At 39.7% G+C, this 20,815-nt stretch overlaps 1 protein-coding gene across 1 annotated transcript in view; it reads left to right on the forward strand.

Annotated features, from left to right (window-relative positions):
- The window catches only part of CCDC150 (coiled-coil domain containing 150), a 306,895-nt gene that overhangs the window by 261,002 nt on the left and 25,078 nt on the right, over positions 1 to 20,815 (forward strand). The window contains exons 24-25 of the mRNA XM_078665390.1: positions 14,786 to 14,854; positions 17,380 to 17,541. Of these exons, the coding sequence (XP_078521516.1) occupies positions 14,786 to 14,854; positions 17,380 to 17,541 (231 nt within the window). The remainder of the gene's footprint in view (positions 1 to 14,785; positions 14,855 to 17,379; positions 17,542 to 20,815) is intronic.

The raw sequence follows: 20,815 nt of genomic DNA on the forward strand, positions 1-20,815 counted from the left end.
GGTTTCAATGTTGGCGCCAGCCGCTCCTCCCACGTCCGTCGGCCGGGGCCTTCCCAGGCAGGGTCAACTTGCGGTTCCCGGGGCCGTGGGCGGCACCACCGGACTCACAGCTGCGCCGGGGGTACTCCTGGCAGTAGTGGACAGTAGGGCCCCTTGAAATCCAGCGATGTGGGGGCAAAACGCTGTGTTTATGCGGGCAATGGGGGAATTAGGGCAGGGAGCCACGCAGACCTGTGTCCGAGCAGGTCGCCATCTTGGCCACGCCCCTTCTTCAGCCTTTTGCCAAAATATAGAAACCAAATTTTTTTTTTCTTTTTTTTTCAGATATGTATTTCAATCGTTGTCACTGTTCTCCTCAACTTCCTCTTGACTGCTGCTATTTATTTCAATAACAGGAGGTATAATTAAATACGTCCATTCAGGTGATTTATATTTTTGATTAGGTCTCAAAACTCTTTTCATCTTTCTAGTCACTACCTCTATTTTCCTTCCTTTTTCCGGTTTCTTTTCAGGATCCTCCTGACTAGTAATCTCATTCACCTGCTCCTTTGATCTTTTAATTAACCTGACTCTCAATCCTCCATTTTCACTTGGCCAAGTTTCACCTTTTCTCAGGATTTTTCTTTTTGGCTCATTCAAATTAGATTCTGTTTTCCAAGATCTCTTTTTCACACTTTCCCTTTGACAATCTTCATCACTTTCTCCGGAATCACTGTCAGAAATTTCTATTCTTGACTCAGGAACTTTTCTAATCGTCAGTCTCACTCCGTTAGGAACTAAACTCTGTCTTCCATCACTGGTACTTGGTAATTCGTCTTCCTCCTCCTCTTCAATTACCTTCAACTACCCAGTTTCTGGTTTCCTGTTCCTTCTTTCAGAGCTCGTTTTCTGCTTTTCGATACTCTCCTGGTCAGAAATTTCTATTGTTTCAACTTCTCTTCCTTTTATATTTTCAGTTTCCTTTATTCCATTTGCTTCATCGCCAGACTCTTCTGCTGAATTCTTTTCTAGCAGATCTTCATCATTTTCAGAGTCTATTTCAATGATTTCCAAATCTTTCTGGTCAGATTTCCATTTACAGGTACATTTTCCAGATGTCGACCTCCCTGTCGATCTTCAATATCTGGAACTTCTTCACCTTCTACTTCAGAATCTGAATCAGCTGTTGTATCACTCTCTTCATCAGAGTTTTCAGGTGTAGGTATCGGAATAGTGTGACTTGGATGAATCCACCTTTTAATTCCTCTACACTTCACTGCATTCGTTGTAACAAGAATCACCTGTCTAGGCTTCTGCCACCTTGGAACCAGACAGTTTCTTCTTCGATGAACTTTGGTTCTGACCCAATCTCCAGGTCTCAGATCATGCGTTAACACTTTGTCTTTCGACTGTACTTCAGTTCCAACCTGATTAGACACAGAAGCCACGACGTCAGACAACTGTTTGCAGTATTCCAAAATTGCACTGTCATTAATGCTCAACAGTTTTCCTACAGGTACAAAAGCTTGTCTCATGACTCTGCCCATGATAATATCATGTGGACTCAAACCTGTCTTTTTATCAGGTGTACTTCTTAGAGACATTAAAACAAGTGGAAGAGCATCTGTCCACTTTATACCTGTATCTAGACACATTTTTCCAATTCTGTTTGTTATCGTTCCATTAATCTGCTCAACTATTCCAGAAGCCTCTGTTCTGTATGCACAATGTAATTTCTGCTCAATGTTTAATGCTTCACAAATTAAACTCAACAGTCTGTTGTCAAAATGTCCTCCTCTATCACTCTCAATAGTCACAGGAAATCCATACCTAGGGATTATCTCTCGTAAAAGTAACTTTGCTACAGTGATTGAATCATTGTGACATGTGGGGAATGCTTCTACCCATCTTGAAAATAGACAAACAATCACTAAGACATATTTCAACCTGTTATGTCTGGGCATTTCCATGAAATCCATCTGTAACCTGGTGAAAGGACCACCCTCCCGACCTATGGTTCCCGTTCCCACAACTGATTTCCTGTTTGGGTTCATTTGTTGACAGACCAAACACCTTTGACAGAGAGATTCAGCAATTGTTCTAAACTTGGTATTAAACCATGTTTCTTTAAAAAGTCTAATCATTGAATCTCTTCCAATATGGCCAGGGCCATGGTACATTCTAGCCATGTCAGCAATCATGCAATTTGGTAAAACTACCCTGCCATCTTTGTAAGTCCAAATTCCATCCTCATCTCGTTGTCTGCATTCTGCTTTTAACCATGTGTTTTTCTCTTAATCATCAGCTTAATTTTGTAAATCTCTAATTTCCTGCCATGTCTCAACAATTGATGTTAGCATCAGTGAATTCGAAACATAATCTCTGTTTTTCTCCCGATTAAGTGCATAATTATTCCTTGCGCAATACTTTGCAACTTCATCTGCATATGCATTGCCTTTGGTGATGAAATCGTCACCTTTTCTGTGTGCTGCACACTTTACGACAGCAATTTCTTTTGGCAACTGTATGCCATCAATTAATCTTTTAATGAACACTGCATTTTTAATTGGTGACCCTGCTGGTGTTAAATAGCCTCTCTGAGACCAGAGCTGTCCATAATCATGCACAACTCCGTATCCGTATTGGCTGTCAGTAATTATGGTAACTTTCAAGTCTTTTGCCAATTCACAAGCACGAATCAAAGCAATCAATTCAGCCACCTGTGCTGAACGAATTCCTTCAAGACATGATGCTTCTTCAACATCTGCCACTGTGCAGACTGAGTATGCTGCTTTTAAAACACCTCCCTCTGATCTCAGACAGGAGCCATCTACAAAGTAGACAAAATCTGATTCAGGCAAAGGTTCATCTTTAATGTCTTGCCTTGGCTTTGTACAGTATTCCATAACATCCAAACACTCATGCTCCACATCGTTTTCATCAGTTATTTCAGTATCAGGTAACAGTGTGGAAGGATTTAAATTCACACACCTAGCTATTGACACATTATCTGCTCCCAGAATAATTTTTTCATATTTTGTCAACATGTTGCTTGTCAGGTGTTGTGTTTTACTCCTTGTTAATAGAATCTCAACTGAATGGGGAACATAGACTTTTACAGGGAACCCCATTATGATTCCTTCGCTCTGTTCAAGGCTTACGCTTGTTGCAGCCACTGCTTTCAAGCAACCTGGTAAGACTTTTGCAACCGGATCAAGAACTGCTGAGAAATAGGCAATAGGTTTTCTCAGATTCCCATGTCTCTGTATTAACACAGACAATGCACAACCTTCCCTTTCGCTGCAATACAGCTCAAACCCTTTCTCATAGTCTGGCATGCCCAAAGCTGGAGCTTCACACAGGCTTCTTTTTAACTTCTCAAAGGCCTCCAACTCAGTTTCAGTAAGAACAATTGGATCTTTTACATCTGCTTTTGTCAATTTCTGCAGTGGTTTTGCAATTACTGAAAATCCACTTATCCATTGACGACAATATCCAACCATTCCTAGAAACATTCTGACCTGTCTTTGTGTTCTTGGAGGTTGCATTGCTTGAATCATTTTGATTCTTTCAATTGTCACCTGTCTCATCCCTTTTGCAATTCTATGGCCAAGATATTTCACTTCTTGTTTACAAAACTGCATCTTTGCAGGAGACACTTTATGTCCCTCATCTGCCAGATGATTCGAAAGAGTGATTGTATCTGTCACACACCTTTCTCTTGTTTTTGCAGCAATCAACAGATCATCAATGTACTGTACCAATGTTGATCTGCCAGGTAGATTTAGGTCCTCCAATGATCTTTTCAACAGCTCATTAAAGATAGAAGGACTCTCTGTATACCCTTGAGGAATTCTGCACCATGCGAGGGTCCTACTCTGGAACCTGAAAGCAAAGATTTCCTGGCTCTCTAGATGCAATGGAACAGTAAAGAACGCATTGCAAAGATCAATGACTGTATACCATTCTGCATCATGTGGAATCTGATAAAGAATAACTGCTGGGTTTGGAACAACTGGACAACAAGGAACCACAATTTGGTTAATCTTTCTTAAATCCTGAACAATTCTGTATGTTCCATTTGGCTTTTTGATTCCCATAATCGGTGAATTACAAGGACTGCTCTCAATTTCTTTCAAAACACCTTGCTTAATGAATTTTTCAATCACAGGAATAATACCCTCAATTGTCTCTGCTTTCATTTTATACTGAGGAATGTTTGGAAATTCTATTCCCTGCTTCACTGTAATTTTGACTGGATCGACATGTTTCATCAGACCCATCTCATTTCCTGTAAAATCCCAAATCTCAGTTTTGACTGTCTTTTTTAGTTCTTCTGGTAAATTTTCTTTTTCGAATGCAGGAAACAATTTTGTTTCTTCTGCCTCCACCAACAACATTGTCATTCTATATAAAGTATCTTCCTCCATTGTTTGCAATTCAACTCCCCCAGGAGAACAATATATTCTACAATTCATTTTGCACAATATATCTCTCCCCAGCAAGTTCACTGGACTGCTGTTGCAAACCACAAATCTGTGTTTGTCTTTAAAATTGCCAATTTCAACCGGCACTGAATCAGTCAGATCCGTTTTAATTTGCTGATTACTTACTCCGACTACTTGGATGGTATCCCCAGAGAGAGGTAGGTTTTCAATTTCCACTGATCTAACAGTAGAACGGGTAGCACCAGTGTCCACTAGAAAAGTAATATCTACATCATTTACTTTCCCATTTACAAATGGACCAGACTGGTCAACCTCAAGAGTGGCTCCAATAACACACTCTTCCCCCTCTCTCGGGCACCGTCAGAAGCAGTCATCAGAATCGCTTCCTTGATTTTCTGTTAACAAAAATTGACCTGAAACATTTTGCACATTTTATCTTTGAGTCCTTATTACCTGATCATCTCCTCCAAATCCCACACCTGGATTATATTTTTGACCTCCCCCACAATTTGGAAATGGGGGCTGTGGAAATTGATTCTGCTGTTGAGTTAACTGATGCTGTAGCTGTCGCTGAAGACTCAGGTCATTTAGTTGACGTTGTAGCTGTTGCTGCAGATCAACATCATTCTGCATCTGTGGGTTTAATAATGGATTTTTAACATTTCCGGGTGGGTTTTTGCACTCACTTTTCCAGTGTCCAATTTCGCCGCAATTAAAACAAGGCAATTTCTGTTTTAATTCCTCAACCTTAGCATTATACCTTGGTTTATTATTATTAAATTTAAATTTTCCTTGACCCTGATTCTGGTTCTGATTTTGAACAAAATTTGTATTTTTATTTTCAAGACTGGCAATTTGCTGCTCAGCCACTTTCACTTGTGCCCACATCGCCTTCTCCTTCAGCTTTTTCTGTTTGACCTCTAACTCATCACTACAGTATTTTGCTTTTCTCAGGATATCATCAACTGAAAGTGATTCCCATCCGACAATATTATTCCGGATCATTTCTCCAACCTCTGGTCTAAGGCCATAAACAAATCTGTAGATAAAATGACTCATATCCTTTTCATCCAATTTTTCATAACCACTGTATTGTTTGAAAACCAACAATAATCTTTCATAAAATGAATGAACTGACTCTTTTGGTTCCTGATTAGTTCTGTCTATTTCAACCCAATCAACTTCTTTTGGGGCAATCTTTTTTTTAACCAGTAAATCACCTTTTTGTAAAAATCCATGACAATTGGAGCTGGAGCACCTGTTTCTTTAATTCGCTTCGGTTCCTCTTTTGGCCAACCCACAGCAATTTTGCATTCTGTCCAAAGATCTGATGGGACAACAATGTCAATAAATCCATCCAGATCAATCAACAGAACTTTCGAAACCTTGATAAACCTGTCTACCTGTCGATACCATTCAACAGGTTTCACTCTCAATCGAGGGAAATCATTAGTGAACAGTAAAATATCCTGTCTCGACCAAGGGACATGAACATACCCTCCACCTGCAATTTCTCACATTGGAAACTGTTTTCATAATTTTTCCAATTTTTCATCTTTCTTCTTTTTTGTCCACTTTACTCTCCATTTACTCAACTCGCCTAACTTTTTGATGTAAACAATCAAATCTTTTATGTGCATTATTCTTCCCATTGTGTTTAAGTTTTCAATGTCCCTCTCTGTAAAATCTAATCTAGTGTTTTCCAAAAATATTTTGTTTGCTTAAATCGATTTCCAGTTCACTTGCCAGTTCTTCCAACCGATCATATTTATTTTTCGTTTTCTATTGAATGCTTTTGCAGATGAACAGGAGTTCATCATCACGATAAAACTTTAGACTGTCAGGACCAATTGTGCCAATTATTAATTCCTCCAATTTTGCTTTTAATTTTGCAACATCAAGTTTTGAATTTGATCCTCTTTTTTCAGAAGTCTCAGTATCAGATTCTGCACCCATTGGTGATTTGTTAAAAGAACCTTCATTAAAAGTCAAATCTGGCATTCTTGTTTTCTCACGATTAATTTCATTTAAATTTGAATAAAGTTTTTCAGCAACTTTTTGAATTTCTGCATTTAAAGGAATCGTTAAACCTGTCTTGTTGTTTTCTTTCTTTTCAAAAACAGGCTGAACAGGACCAATTGTTACTGGAACTGTCACTGCCTCCATGCTTTTCGTTATTTGTCGAATTAATTCTTCTTTTGATCGTAAATATTCTAAAGTATCTACATCTTCCTCGTCTCTGTCAGTTCTCATTAAATTTTTAGGAGCTTCCCTTTCTTTTGGAGTTATTGAAAAATGTCTGCTTCCATTATAAACATTAGAATTTGTTCCTGCTTCTAATCTGAAGTTTCAAAAGAATCAGAATTATCTGGGTACAATTTAGATGTCTCAATAATTGGATGTGCACTTGGTGTGGTTCCAGTAGAAACCATCGGAGTAGACCAAGAATGAGGTGGTCTCAAAGATTCATTCTTTTTATTAGAAGTAAAAATTTCTTCTAAAACTGCATCCTCTGATTCACTTTCTGTAACAACATTATTTTTCTTTTCAGCTCTTTTTTCACCTGGAGATCCTAAAACCATTTCTGTAATTAAATAGAGGCCATCACACATGTCTCCCTGTCTCCACAGTTGCATTCTATCTTCATGCGTTTCCCTTCTGTAACTTGGTGTTTTCGAAGGCCTTTTAATCCCACTCGCTTCCCTTTGAAGTTGAACCATCTCATCTTTCCACTCAACTAAAGCTTCAAATTGTGTTGGTCTAGGCTTCGGTACAAGAGCTGACATCCTTTCTCTCAAATTTCTTAAAATTTTCATATTAAATGAACCATCGTCCGGCCAAACCAAAATGCCGTCGTCCTTTGTATAATGTTTCCAAACATCAAACCACAAAACAGTATGATAACCATATTCACCTTCCATATACGCTGCAGGTGTTTTGTATTTATGAAGTAATTTACCACCTCGCGTTTTTATTTTCTTGTCAGGTGAAATAAACATTTTTAATTTTGAAGCATTGTGGGCTTTTTCTCAACATGTTTAAAATAATAACTCATTTTTCAAATCAAATCTGCTTGGTGGAAATGATCGTAAATTATTTCCAGGATGTTCCGTTACACCAGCCAATCCGTGCGCGAAACACACCAACAAGCCAATCACGGTTAAGCTACGTCACCACCTTGCTCAACCAATAGAAATAGTGTTTTCTTGAAGAACCAATCAGCTTACAGCTCGTCAGAGTCACGAGAGCCAATCAGAACACAGCCTGTGATGTATGCTACCCAATCACTGCGCGAACCTGTGTGACGTACACACCTGCTGCGGTTTCTCGTGTCTCACTCCCAGCGCTCACCCCTCCTTCACAAAAACTTTTCACAGCGCCATCTTAAGAACGCCTTTTTCAATTGAAAATTAATTTAACAACGACAAGAAAGACTCATCTGTCTGTTTCTCTAATAAAGTGACAGAATTTCAAACGTACAAGAATCCTTTTGTGTGGAATAGACGGCGCTATTCTCACAGAATATACATTCGCCATAAAGTAATCCCATTACTCTACCCTTCGGACAAGTAATAATGAATGCGTTTCCCTCTGAATGCACATTAAAGTAGCAATTCAAAGTTTGACTCGAACGAAATTACAAAATCAAATACACACTTTCAATCGGAAAATATCCCTAACCATACACACATGAAATCTTTACAGGACTCTCACCTGTTTATAGATAACATGCACCGTTAGTAAAATAAGCCACGTTATCTTACCCTTCACTCAAGTTCGAATATATACTATTACTCTTTTCACAGTGAGTTTTAGAACGGGCTCATTGTCCCTATACTCATGCTGCTCAAATTTCTTAGATAATCCTCACTATGCATACATTCACACCTATGCCCTAACTTGTGTTGCACGGCGACAACACTTGTGATACACGACGATACCACTATTCTGAAACAGATCAAATGTGCTGTGTGACTACCTTCTCATCATACTATTTTGTACCGGTACAGCTTACGTATAACACGAGAACGAACTCAACATATGTTAGACATTGATCCTATATCAATACCATATAGCATGTTGGTTACCATAGCAACCATCAAATCTGCTGCCAGGGAAATTGATCCAGCGGCCTATAGGAAATATGTCATAAGCTACGCTACCCAACTCCACAATTTATACTATAAATCACTAATCAAACATAAGGCCCATTAATCAAACATGACATATTATGACCAACTGAATCATGTGGCCTAATTAACCTATTCACAATTTATTATATACATTTATATACAACCGCGGTAAATGAAAATCATCATTTTAACAAACCTCACTAACTATTAAGCCACATATGGCGATAGAATCTAGCTAATGGTAACCTGAACTCATGAAATAACAAGACCAGCTTGTTTTCAAAAGTAAGATTTTTATTAGCTACTTATTTGGATTTGCAATTAAATTCTTTATTAATGCATTTTTATTAGAATCATTGCAAGTAAAATTGACAGTATCATGATATTTAATATTTATTATTGCAAATGAAATTATTAGTTTGGCATTTTTCAAAACCTAAGTCCCTAACTAAGCTAAATAAATGGAAATAAAGAGTAAAGTCTTTGAGGGCTCTTACGTGCTCCAAGTGAAGTCCGTCAGCATGACACCCTCATCCAAAGGTCAGCAAAAGCAGCAGCGTAACCCTTCCAGGGGGAATGGGTTTTTATACCTTTCTGCGCTAAGCTAATCTAAGTAAAAGTAAATCTTTTCTGCAAAAGTCGGAGTCCCATTGGTCCACAAGTGACAAGTGACATGTCACCACATTTTTCAAAACATCAGTTCCGTCACTTTCTTAGAGTCCATTGTCTCTAGTATTCAAACTCCGAGGCTTCCTCAAGTTGAAACATTACTCGGAAAAAATGTCATCAAGTCATTTGCTTCCTCGGATGCAAAATTATCGCACGTTCTTTTGCCGGTTCCTGGCCTTGGCCTTGTCTGACTAGGAAACAGTCAGAGGCACATCTCTTTTGCCAAATGTTGTTACAACAACGGAAACCTTTCTTTGTAAGGACTCTCTCTTGCTCCGTGCAGAATTTTAGCAGACTCGGGTAAGCTAGGCCCAAAGCAGCCAATTTAACGATAACTAATATATAAACAAACACAAAAGAATAATTAATGCAAGAAATATAGTTTGTTCTGTTGCCACCCACCATTACTAATGATTAACCCATTAGTCTAAATTACCTAGCTGAAGCGTACAAATAAAGCAGCAATTATATCTACCATTCTTCATTAAGTCCAACGAAATTCTTTATGCACCTGTAGAGAATAGAGTGACACCACATAGACAAGGAAAGCAAAATAAGCACGTCATTTATAAATCAGCCGCAATTAATTATGACATGACAGAGTTAATTTATTATTTTGCACAAACAGAAAGATGCAACAATAATGCACGTTTATGAGCACATATGTTAGTATCCCACGTGTACTATTCATGTAATGTATTTTAATCTAAGTTGAATTAATACACACACAGCACCAAACGTTAATAAAATTATTTCTTATTATGGAAGTGTGACTTCACGAGTTGAAATAAAATCTTTTTCCAAATCTCGCTCCATCAGTAACTCACACAGCGTTCTACTTGATTGCATGTTCATAGATGAAAGTCAAAGGAAGGAGGCACTTATGTATTAGTACTTTCTTTTATTGATGCCCTTCTTTGGTAATTCCATTTTTCTTTTCTTGAGAAAACCAGACGATACATCAAGGATGTAACATATTAAAGAAAATATGGATCTAATCGTCCTAGCCGATTTGTTAATACAAGTTGTTGTAATTTATTGTATTCGGAGATTTTCTGCTTGAGTTCTTAATATGTAGCTCACATTTCAAGCTTTAGTGCATATTTTGGAGAACTGTATTCATAAAGCTTAAAGAGTTCATCATTACAATTATTATTATTTATGTATGATATATTGGATCTTCATTTGATATATTATTATAATAAATCTTTGACTCCTTGTAGTGTATTTGAACCAATTCTATGTTGAGATAAGAAATGCATCAAGTGGTGTTATATATTATATTCTTTTATGCGTAGTGATGGAACAGTAGATCTACTGCCTGTTTATCGTCTTGTTCAAGATAAACCTAAGTACTGTTCCTAATAAAATGCGGGAACAGGATAATTAGGACAAATTAGCTTAGATCTCTCATTTGTCTAAGTCTGACATGTAAGGAAGATTTGCCCCAATTAGACTATAGGGCTGTCCATTATATCTGTAATGTCCTCATTATGGTTCTAATCTGGACTATGTATGATGAAGGTGAATTGGAACAAAAGCTATTCTGTTTGTCCCAATTATCGATGTCCTGTGGATGTGGGAGACTGGTGTGTTTTCAAACGTATTCTGAATTGTTTTGAAAATGAGGGATGTGTCCAAGAAAGTGTATTATTACCTTGCCAATGAGAATATCGAAGGAGGAAGTTGCAGACGGTGGTACGTTGATGTGTAGAGAGCTGCCCTCTTAAAACGTGTATGTCATCATTCAGAAGGACTCATTTGGAGACCAGCTGTAGGATCTATAGGAACTAATGAGGTAGAAATCTGTGGTGCAATAATCTTGGAAGACATTTTCCATGTTTTTTGACTTGTGCATGGAGTGTTGAAAACTGATTAATCCTGGAATGGTAGCTAGGTCATCTTTAGTGGTTGCAAACAGTCCAAAGATGAGGAATACTTGTTTTTTTTATCCATTGCTCAGTTTTCAATGGTTCTTCAAAACCACATCAACCCCATCATTGTCAATATGCTGCATCTTCTTTGTTGTCCCTTTCTGTGAGTACCACAAAAGTGACCTCTACTTTCAATCTGGAGCCACTAGCCCAACAACTATTCAACTCACCTAACAGACAATTGTGAGGTAAAGATTTAAATCCTTAAGTCATCTGGAGGAAACTACTCTGGAGCATCCTAATACAGTGGTTTGGAAATTGTAAGTAAATACTAGAGCAAGGATGTACAGAAATCTCTCAATATTGATGGGGAAAGGAGGCTATGTAGATTGTCTGATTACATTCTACATGCACCACTCCAGTTTTAGAAGACTAGAAGCATAACTAGACTTCTTCTTTGGATACATTGTCCGTGGCAGTTCATCTAAGTTCTCTTCTAAGAGTCTATAACATGTCCAAGGCAAACGGTCAATCCATTTCTAATAAAAAATCCCTAGCATTGTCCATGAAACAGCATCCAGGGTCGCTTTATAAGACATTCAAGTAGGCAGTGGTGCCACCGACCACTGCCTACTGTTAAAGAAAGAAAATGAAAAGTTAGCTTTTCTTTTTAATTTTCGAAATGCACTCCATTTTCCTTGAAGGTAAACGGGTTGCATTTCTGTAAAAACTATACTTTATTTAAAAAGCAATCACAGACATGGTGATCTGTTGAACCCAGCAAGCCATCATTCCTGTGATTACAGGCAATTCCCAATGGGTCGCTTATTGCGACCTACCACATGAATATTGATGAGGTTAGTCATTTGCGACACCTCTGGGAATCGCTAAATGTGTCTGAGACACATTAGTACATCTCATTTTGCAAGCTCTTAATTGCAAGTCGCAAAAAATTGCAATTATAGACTCGCAAAGTGAAATGGTCATATATTTGGCCATTGATTGGGCATCTGCCAAGCCTTCGATTGCCCAATGAGTTATGCGCTGTATCTCTGCTTTATATTAAGGAGCTAGTTACACCCCTCCTAGGCACACAGTCCTTTTTTCCTGATGACTGAATGGAATATTTATTGCTTAGTTAATTAAGACCATTGCAAAATTCAACATCTTACCATTTACAATAAATCTCCTAAATATAGGTACATAATAGTTATGAAAATTACATCAGAAAATGAGAAATGAATAAATCACTTCCTTGTGTTCAAATATTACTACAAATATACTAGCGATATAGTAGTATTTTAGTATAGTTCTTTACAAAACTTCAAGGTCAAACACGCCTTTATCATATCTGTGACTGCAGTTCAGTCCTTCACAAGTTCCCCAATACAGCTATGTTTCTTAAGCAAGTCATGAAGGGTGGTCATAAAGGTAATAAATCCAGTTGCCATGTGCATGCCTTTCCTGTTGAAACATTGTTCGACGGCCACTTTGCACTGTACAATATTTAATCTGCAAAAATGGTGCCTTAAAAACAGCTTTCTTTCTCCAGAAACGCCTGGACATATACAAATTAAGTAACACATGGTTTCCTTATTATGGATACAGAATCTACAGCTGCTATCTGAGATTTAATGTATCCTTTTCAGGTGAAATTCCCCCAGGTTGAATAAATAAAGTTGCAGCTTCAGCTAGTCTGCGTTCAGTCTCCTGGGCATGGAGGCTGGGAGATACAGCTGCAGTTTGTTATAAGAATAGAACTCCAAACCCAGAGTGGGATGTCTCTTGGAAGAGAGATTTTCCAGCTCAGTCTCGATTGAGCTTGCTTTCAGCTGCTTTGTGCAAAAACATTTAAAGGACTGAAGGTAGGGCATTCCTCCACCCAACGGGCATGTCTAATGAAACAGTTGCACTGTGCAATGCCCTTGATTTTGGATTGAGTAATTCAGTTGTGTTTCATTTCTGTCCACATGAGTAATTTCAGGATGCTACTGTTTGCACACCTGATGTGAAAGCATGTACCCAATATTTTAACATCCATCTCAAACGATTGGTGCAATAGACAAAACTCTAGCCTTGGTTATGTTTGCATGATTGTGGTTGAGAGCCTAAAAGGGGGTCTAAAGCGATTGATTTGTGCCTTATGTAACCATTTACTTATTTTTCCTGGATAAGCTTCACTGGTATAATGCAGGCACATGTTCTGCTCTGACCACACACAGCATTGTTTCAGTGCTAGGGCCATGTAGCTCTTTTGACAAAGCAAGGCATAAGTGCAATTTTAGTTTGAAAGACACAAAGTTGTAAAAAAAACTACCCCTATTCCAACAAACATTTATAGACAGTTATAGACTATTTTTCAAGGAATTACCTAGTTATTAAATAAAACAAACAACACGATGATGGATGGAATGCTTGGAATAATCTTGGATTCCAGTCCACCCTTTTCCACCCATCCGGCCACCCTAAGCAAAGGCTTGCCTTATGCAAATCAGAATTCACCTTGCTCTTGCAAGAATAGCCTCATCTGGCAGCAGGAATAGCCCATCCTGAACTTCCAGTTGAGGCACCATCTAGAAGGGACCATCAGCAACACCAAACCGGTTTCTGCCTAGGTGTGCCCTATCAGTAGGGTGCAGCGTGAGTCCAATGACACAGTGAGCAACAAGATCCACATTTTGGCATGCCCATTACATTTGCGGCATCAACTGCAACAAACAGCAAGGTGATGGATGGAATACTTGAATCAATCTCAGTCACTGACAATCACTCATATTCCACCCACCATACCACTCTAGACAAAGGTTTACCTTATGCATATCAGCACTGACTCTGGGAACAGTCCGTCCCGAACTCCCAGGCGAGGCCCCCTCCAAAAGGGACCACAAGCAGCCACAGACTGGTTTTGGCCAGTGGCTGAGATGAACTCAATCATTCCATCATCACTTCTTTAGTATTATTGGTTATTAAATTGCCATCTGATCCCAAACATCAATGGATCAGATACCATGGTGTTTCTCGTCAGGAAGTATTCCTAGCACTGCTTTCCTTGCCCATTGAAGGCTGTTGCGGGCCTACCGCAGTCCTGTCCAGAAGGAATGTGTCATCTGCTTACTACAGGATTGACATTGCTTTGCCTCTGAGTTTTGATGGGGATGCTGTTTGGTCATGTATGGCACCCCCAAAATCTGCAACATAGAGATTAAAAAGCAGAGTGCCAACACACTCCCCTGTATTAGACCTCTGTTGATGGCTATTTTTTAGAAGACTGTTTCTATTTCCTAGTTTAAATCCACCTAGATCGCATCGCATAGTTGAGTAGCTCTTAAGGAACCCAATGTGACCGCATTGCTCTGTGTATTCCGTCAAAAGCAGTCTGGAAACACACTTATAGTAAACCTGTAAAATGATCTAATCTCCTGTTAATATGTATTCATTCCACTGGAGTTAAAGCTGTCGCTACATCTCTTACAAGAAATGGCCTAATCACTGACATATGCTCATAGATTGAGATTTGTTGTAAATATTCAAGATTAAATGTTTCCCTTTGATTTGGTCAGTGGGGGGGGGGTTACGAGATGCAGCAACTTATTTGGTGTGAAGCATTATTAAATTGAATAAACATTGCATTTTGACTTGTAGATAAAGGATGTTGTGACCTGTTATCTTGTTCCCTCTGCAGCAAACTGAGTCAGAGTTGAAGCAGATGGAGTTGTTGAACAAGCAGTATCAGAAGGAAAACCAAGAGCAGGTGAGCAATAGAGAGACTAAGAATGTGCAAGTAAAAGGGTGGGGCTCCTTCAAAATAAAATCATGAGCAGGTATAGGTTGGGTAGCAGAGGCTATCTCAACTGATCCAATGTAGCAGGAGGTGGCTGATGAGGTGGTGTAGAATATAACACAGAAAGACGGTGGATTAGCAATGGAAGACTGGATCCTGTGGTAAGGGAGGGAGTGGCATTAGTGAGTTAAACGGTGACCAGATTAGGGAGTCCTGCATGTATTTAGAGGCCCGGAGTTTAAAACCCATTCAAATACCCACTCTTTCTTGCACCCTTAAGGTCACGCCTACCTTACAACATTACAAAATGCATGTGTTGATATTAGCTCTGTCCATCACCCATTATGCACCTGTTCAATATTTCAGAATTTTTCTAGTGCTGCCTTAACTGATGGTCTGGTCCCTAGGCTACAGACTGATAAAACTCACTCACTTCTTAACAAAACCATTCCTGACCCACCCGAACACAATATCTACTGACAGTTACTAAATTACCCCTTCTAGGGAAACTAAATAATTAAAATCAATTTCCAGGTGTACATCTCAGGAGACCATCTGTTGGGTTCCAATCAATCTGATTTCAGGCCACCATGCTTCACAGACACAACACAGCTGCCCATGTTGGACAGTATACTGTTTGTTGTTAGTGACTGCACACCTCGTCTGGCTCTTCTACTTTTCCTTCTGTTGCCTTGGCACAATTGATCACCTGATCTTCCTGCCAGCTCTTTTTCTACGAATTGGCATTGTCAGTCAGTCTGCAGTTGACCCTACAACTTCCCCTATAGTAGATGCCAGTTAGTAAAGACATTTCATAGTGTCCTAGCCATACCTACTCCAGTTTGGACAGCCGCTGGGCTCAGTTATAGCCTTGAATCTCGGCATCCTCTACGTGTAGCATCCATTTTTAGTCTATCATTTGTGGATGGTAACCCAACCCTTGTTTAGGATGGCTGCAAATTTTCATCCAGAATTTGGTGAACTGAATGGACAGTCTCTATCTAAACCATAATCCAGCAAAAACAAGAGACCTTCTCAGGTTTGGAGACAGCCCATGGACAATTGTAACTTGACAAATTTGCTCCCTTATCAACTTCTCTTGGCCCACCAGCCAAGTTGTTCAATAGACAAACTACTGACATGAATTCCATCCAGCTTAAATCTACTTATGTTAAACATTAATGATAGTTGCAATATGAGACCCTGCTTGCCAGGCATGCCATGTCATATGTTTCTCCACCTCCCTTCCTTGGCCGCCCTGTGAGCACAGGTTACTTTCAGGACTGCCAGCATTTCCTCAAAGGCCCTGTATCTCCAACAATCTTCATAATTATTTGACACATTCTCTATCCCTGTTTCATATTGCATTACTAAATTGCATGGTGCAGAAATCTTCCCAGTTTCACTTGCAAACCGGTGCTTTTAACAGCTTTCTGGTTGCAAACGTGGCAAAGTTTTGTGAATTCCTTTTTTCACTTTGGAGGGGTAATTTTCCTTAGTACGAGAGTATACGCATTATAGAATTAAGCTAGCTCCTTCATTCAGTGGCACTTTTTTCTCACAATTTTAAAATATTTTTGATATTTTTGCCATGGGGATCCTCTTAACCTACGCACCCACATATTTTGAGATTGTTTCCTCCCTATTCCGGAGAAAGTTCCTGCTGTTGATAGGCTTATTTCTTTAACCATTTCCATTGTAGGACATGTCTGAGGAAACGTCTAAGTAAGTTAGAAACCTCATGATTCGACAAGGCTTTCAGAATATGAAAAATAGTAAAAAGAAAATATCTTTATCTTATTACTGTCCCTGGGAGCAAGGATTGAATGAAGAGAGAATCATAACAATTTGCTTACTTTCTACCAGATTAACGGGGCATACCTTGTGACTACATTGCGTATGTTGGATGATGAATTGTTCTTTGAGAAACTCCCTCTGTCACCATTGTTTCCTCAGAGACTTAGGGTCTGATTTAGATCTCGGCGGACGGGTTACTCCATCACAATGGTGACTGATATCCCATCTACCGACATATAAATCCGATAGGATATAATGGGATTTATATTTTGTCAGACGATATCCATCACCGCTGTGACGTAGTAACCCATCCGCCAGGATCTAAATCTGACCCTATTTAATGCTCTGAATTTAAGAAAAACAAATTCTCCTGAAAAGTTTTTTCCATGTTTTCCAATTTCTTCAGATTACATAATTCCTACGTCTTTTTCAATAATACTGTAATTTTTGTTCTCTGATGCTAAGAAACTGAGGAGAAATTGTCAGACATTGCTAGTTCTGAAACAAGAGCCAATGCACAGCATCCATACAGACACAGCAAATTGCTGCTAACTATTGTTACATAGGACAGTAAAATTTCAAGTTCACGGTCCTTCGAGGATTGAATGTTCTATATTCTTTCAATATGTTCTATATTCTTTCAATATCCACAATGACGATGTTTCCTAGAACAATATTTTACAATGCTTCCTCCGCAGGCACTCAAGATCCAAGAATTTCTTGCCGAGATGAATGCTTTGCAGGGCCAGATCAAGGAGCTGGCAACATGTCATCAAGATGAGGTTCAGCTGAAAGAGTACCATGAAGGTCTTCTGCAGGATGAAAGGAAGCAGAGACATCACTTGGAGAGAAAGTGTCAGGTGAGGACCTTGATCGTCAGTAAACCCAGTGTTACATATGTTGTGGGTATTTGCAAGTTGTCTTTGTGTATGAAAGGTAAAAGGGCACTCCTGTGCAGTTACAATGGCAGCGGTTTGATCAGTACTAAGAGAATGTTGCCTTGGTTGCAATAAAGATTTTAACAAGCTACTGGAGAGAGTCCTCTCTTAGACGCTGGGTGTCAAACATTTACTATAACATTTACCTCGCCTCCAAGTCTTGGAACAAATTTCCCCTCCACCTCCGAACAGCATCCTCTCTCACGGAATTCAGAAAGGGACTCAAGGCCTGGCTCTTTGACTGATCGCAGCAGGATCCTTGCGCCCGGATACCCTCACGGGTGATAAGCGGCGCTCTACAAATCCTGATTGATTGATAATAATACAATGGAAAGGTGTCTGTAGATGCAGCACACTATGTCTACTTTACTCTAAAACTTTAAACTTTTCACAGCCTTCCAGCACTATTGGGAAAGGGGGGGTGTTAACCTTCAAGCCTCTGCTTCGTGCTGTAGGCGATATGTTTTATGGCAAAAGTTATAATCCTTGAATACATTTGTAATTTTCATCTTGTCAGTTGCAAATGCATAATATCCCTTATGTAATATAATCCACGTTGATTGCATTTTGGATTGAGTAGTCCTTCGTCAGGGGCTTCACTCTTGATCTGCAAACAAAAAATCCCATGAAAACAATAAATATCTAATTACTTTTGAAGGAAAATATGATTATTTTTTTCAAAGAAAATTTAACCCTCTTCTAGTAGATTAGTCATTCAGTTAGAACTTAATCTTAGTATGTTGTCATCTGCAAGGACCATAAAAAATCCCACATTTTTATCTGCTCAAATACCTTGAACATAAACCACGTGTCAGTGCCCACGAATATAACAAGCAAACCAAACTTGGTTTAACCTCTTGAAGCTTGTGACCACCGTGAAAATGCCATATCCTGCACGAATCTGCATTAATATACTGATATATAGAAACACGTGAGAAACCAGTGTGATCTGGTGCTGAAGCTTCATATGGAACTTCAGCTGTGTACATCCCACAGGGCACATGTCATGGGTACAAACAGAGAAAGGTTTAGGTCAGTCTTTCAAAAAATTTCCGTTTTTTATCAATAGAGTCAATCGTTTATTTTTGGTGCAGATTTGCAAAAGATACAGTTAAGTCCGTGACCTTGTCCATTATTGAGGATAGAGGTAGGTTTATTTGAAATGGCTTAGCAGTAAGGTTGGTGCTTAATTTCAAGAGGTGTTTGCCCGGTCTCACCACCAAAATATTTTTAGTGCATCTAGACCCAATAGAAGTGCTTGCATTAATGGTTGCGCTAGGTTTGCAACGGACAGACTAGTATACATTTTGCATGAAAGTATCTCTGCACAACAGCACAACGTTTTGATTGGGCAGAAGTTGTGCACTTCCACAAAAAAAAAGTGCTTGCCCTCCAGATGTTGTGATAATTTTGTTTATTTACCCAGCTGCCTGAGCTTGAACTTCCATGTGGCGTTAGGATGCTATTAAAGTGTCTTGGGTAACTAGTTAATGGAAGTTGGGCTTTTTCTGTGACAGCCGTACAGATGGGAAGAGGGCAGTCATTATCCTACATGGATATTTAGGTCTGGCTTGACAGTGCCTCTGTCACCTGGCTTTTTAACCTACACCAATATTATTCTACAGTTCCTTGTTTCCACACAAATACATATCTATTCCATGCCATTTACTTGTAATCCTTCACATTACCATATGACATTCTTCTAAAGCCAGACCTGACCTATTGGCAAAGCCACTGCTTTTTCTTTACTGAGGCACTTACTTTAACAAAGTAATGTTAATTATAAGCACACTGTATGGGGTTCTTTGTTGACAGGTTTCTCTGTCTGGAATAACATAGGGGCTGATTACGATTTTGGCGGTGCTGTGCCAGCTCTCCACCGGCACAACACTGCCAAAGACGCTCAAAGACCGCCTGCCTGATTACGAGTTCAACTCTTGCAGGTGGATGGTCCTTTTACCTTTCCCATGGCGGTGCCTGGCAAAAAATCTACCAGCACAGCTAGAACTGGGGGTGCAGGCAGACTGCATCCCCATGGCAGTGGAGGCATGGGGGCCCTGTAGGGCCCCCTTTGTTTTCCCACCGCCAGCCTTTTCGTGGCGGGCTCACTGCCATAAAAAAGGTTGGCAGTGAAGGAACTCGAAATATGCTTGACAGGACTGCACCAGTCCCGCTCAGCATATTATAATATTGCACCTCCACCATGCCACCGCCAGGGAATGGCGGTTTCCTGGTGCAGCTGGTGATCCACTCCCGGTACGACGCAGGAACTCGAAATCCGGCAGACTGGCCACCGCCACGGCAAGTCCGGCAGTCCATGGACTGCCAGACTCGATATCAGGCCCATATATCCTTTTCCACAGCACACAGTGAGAGTCTGTGGCGTGGCACTGTTGTGGGTTCCTAGAGGTACCACATTAGGGTTCTCCAACAGACAATTGGTTGTGTGATTCTGCCAAGGTCACATAACAGGCTTTCACCGTCACTACAGTTCGATGGATGGGATGCTGGCACTGAAGTATGACAGCGAGTAGAATTTCCTTAATAAGCCTTTTTTCTAAAGGAATAAGGTAAAACCTACATTATGAGATCATATATTTAATCAAATATTTAGTATGATCATTGTATTTTAACACGGAAAAAATGTTTTTGGGGCTTATAGGTAAGTATGTAAAGGTAAGTGAAGTGAAGTGGAGTGTAAATAAAGTGAAACAGTCAGATCGATTTTGGCTTCACTAAAAATTCCTGGTTAATTCTCGAAGGAGATACCAAGCCCAGAATTATCTATGGTGGCGGATATCTCCCCTTGAGTAAATGAGGAAGGACAAGATTATCTTCCCAGAATGGGGAGTAAAGTTTCGGACCTCAGATCACCACGTCCTTTTACAGAGGGTTCCCAATCCCAGGAATTTCACCACCATTTACCATCCTCAGGTAGCAGGGGTGGTGGGGCCCTGGGGAGGCCACATATGACTAGAGCAGTCTGGGTCCTATCCAGTGGAACAATGTTGGCCTGTCCACATGGTGCTGGAGGGGGGCTGAAGGATGGGCTCTAGCACTAGTTTTACTCTGTGTGAATGTGCTCCAGATAAAACCTGATCCGCTGTTTCTGCTCACAGGAGTTTCGGGTCCAGTCACACCGGACCACTCGTAGTTGCTCAGAGCAGTATCCCCTCTCCCTGGAGGATACAGTTCC

Source organism: Lissotriton helveticus, chromosome 11 (genome assembly GCF_964261635.1).
Source record: "Lissotriton helveticus chromosome 11, aLisHel1.1, whole genome shotgun sequence".
Lineage (NCBI taxonomy): Eukaryota > Metazoa > Chordata > Amphibia > Caudata > Salamandridae > Lissotriton > Lissotriton helveticus.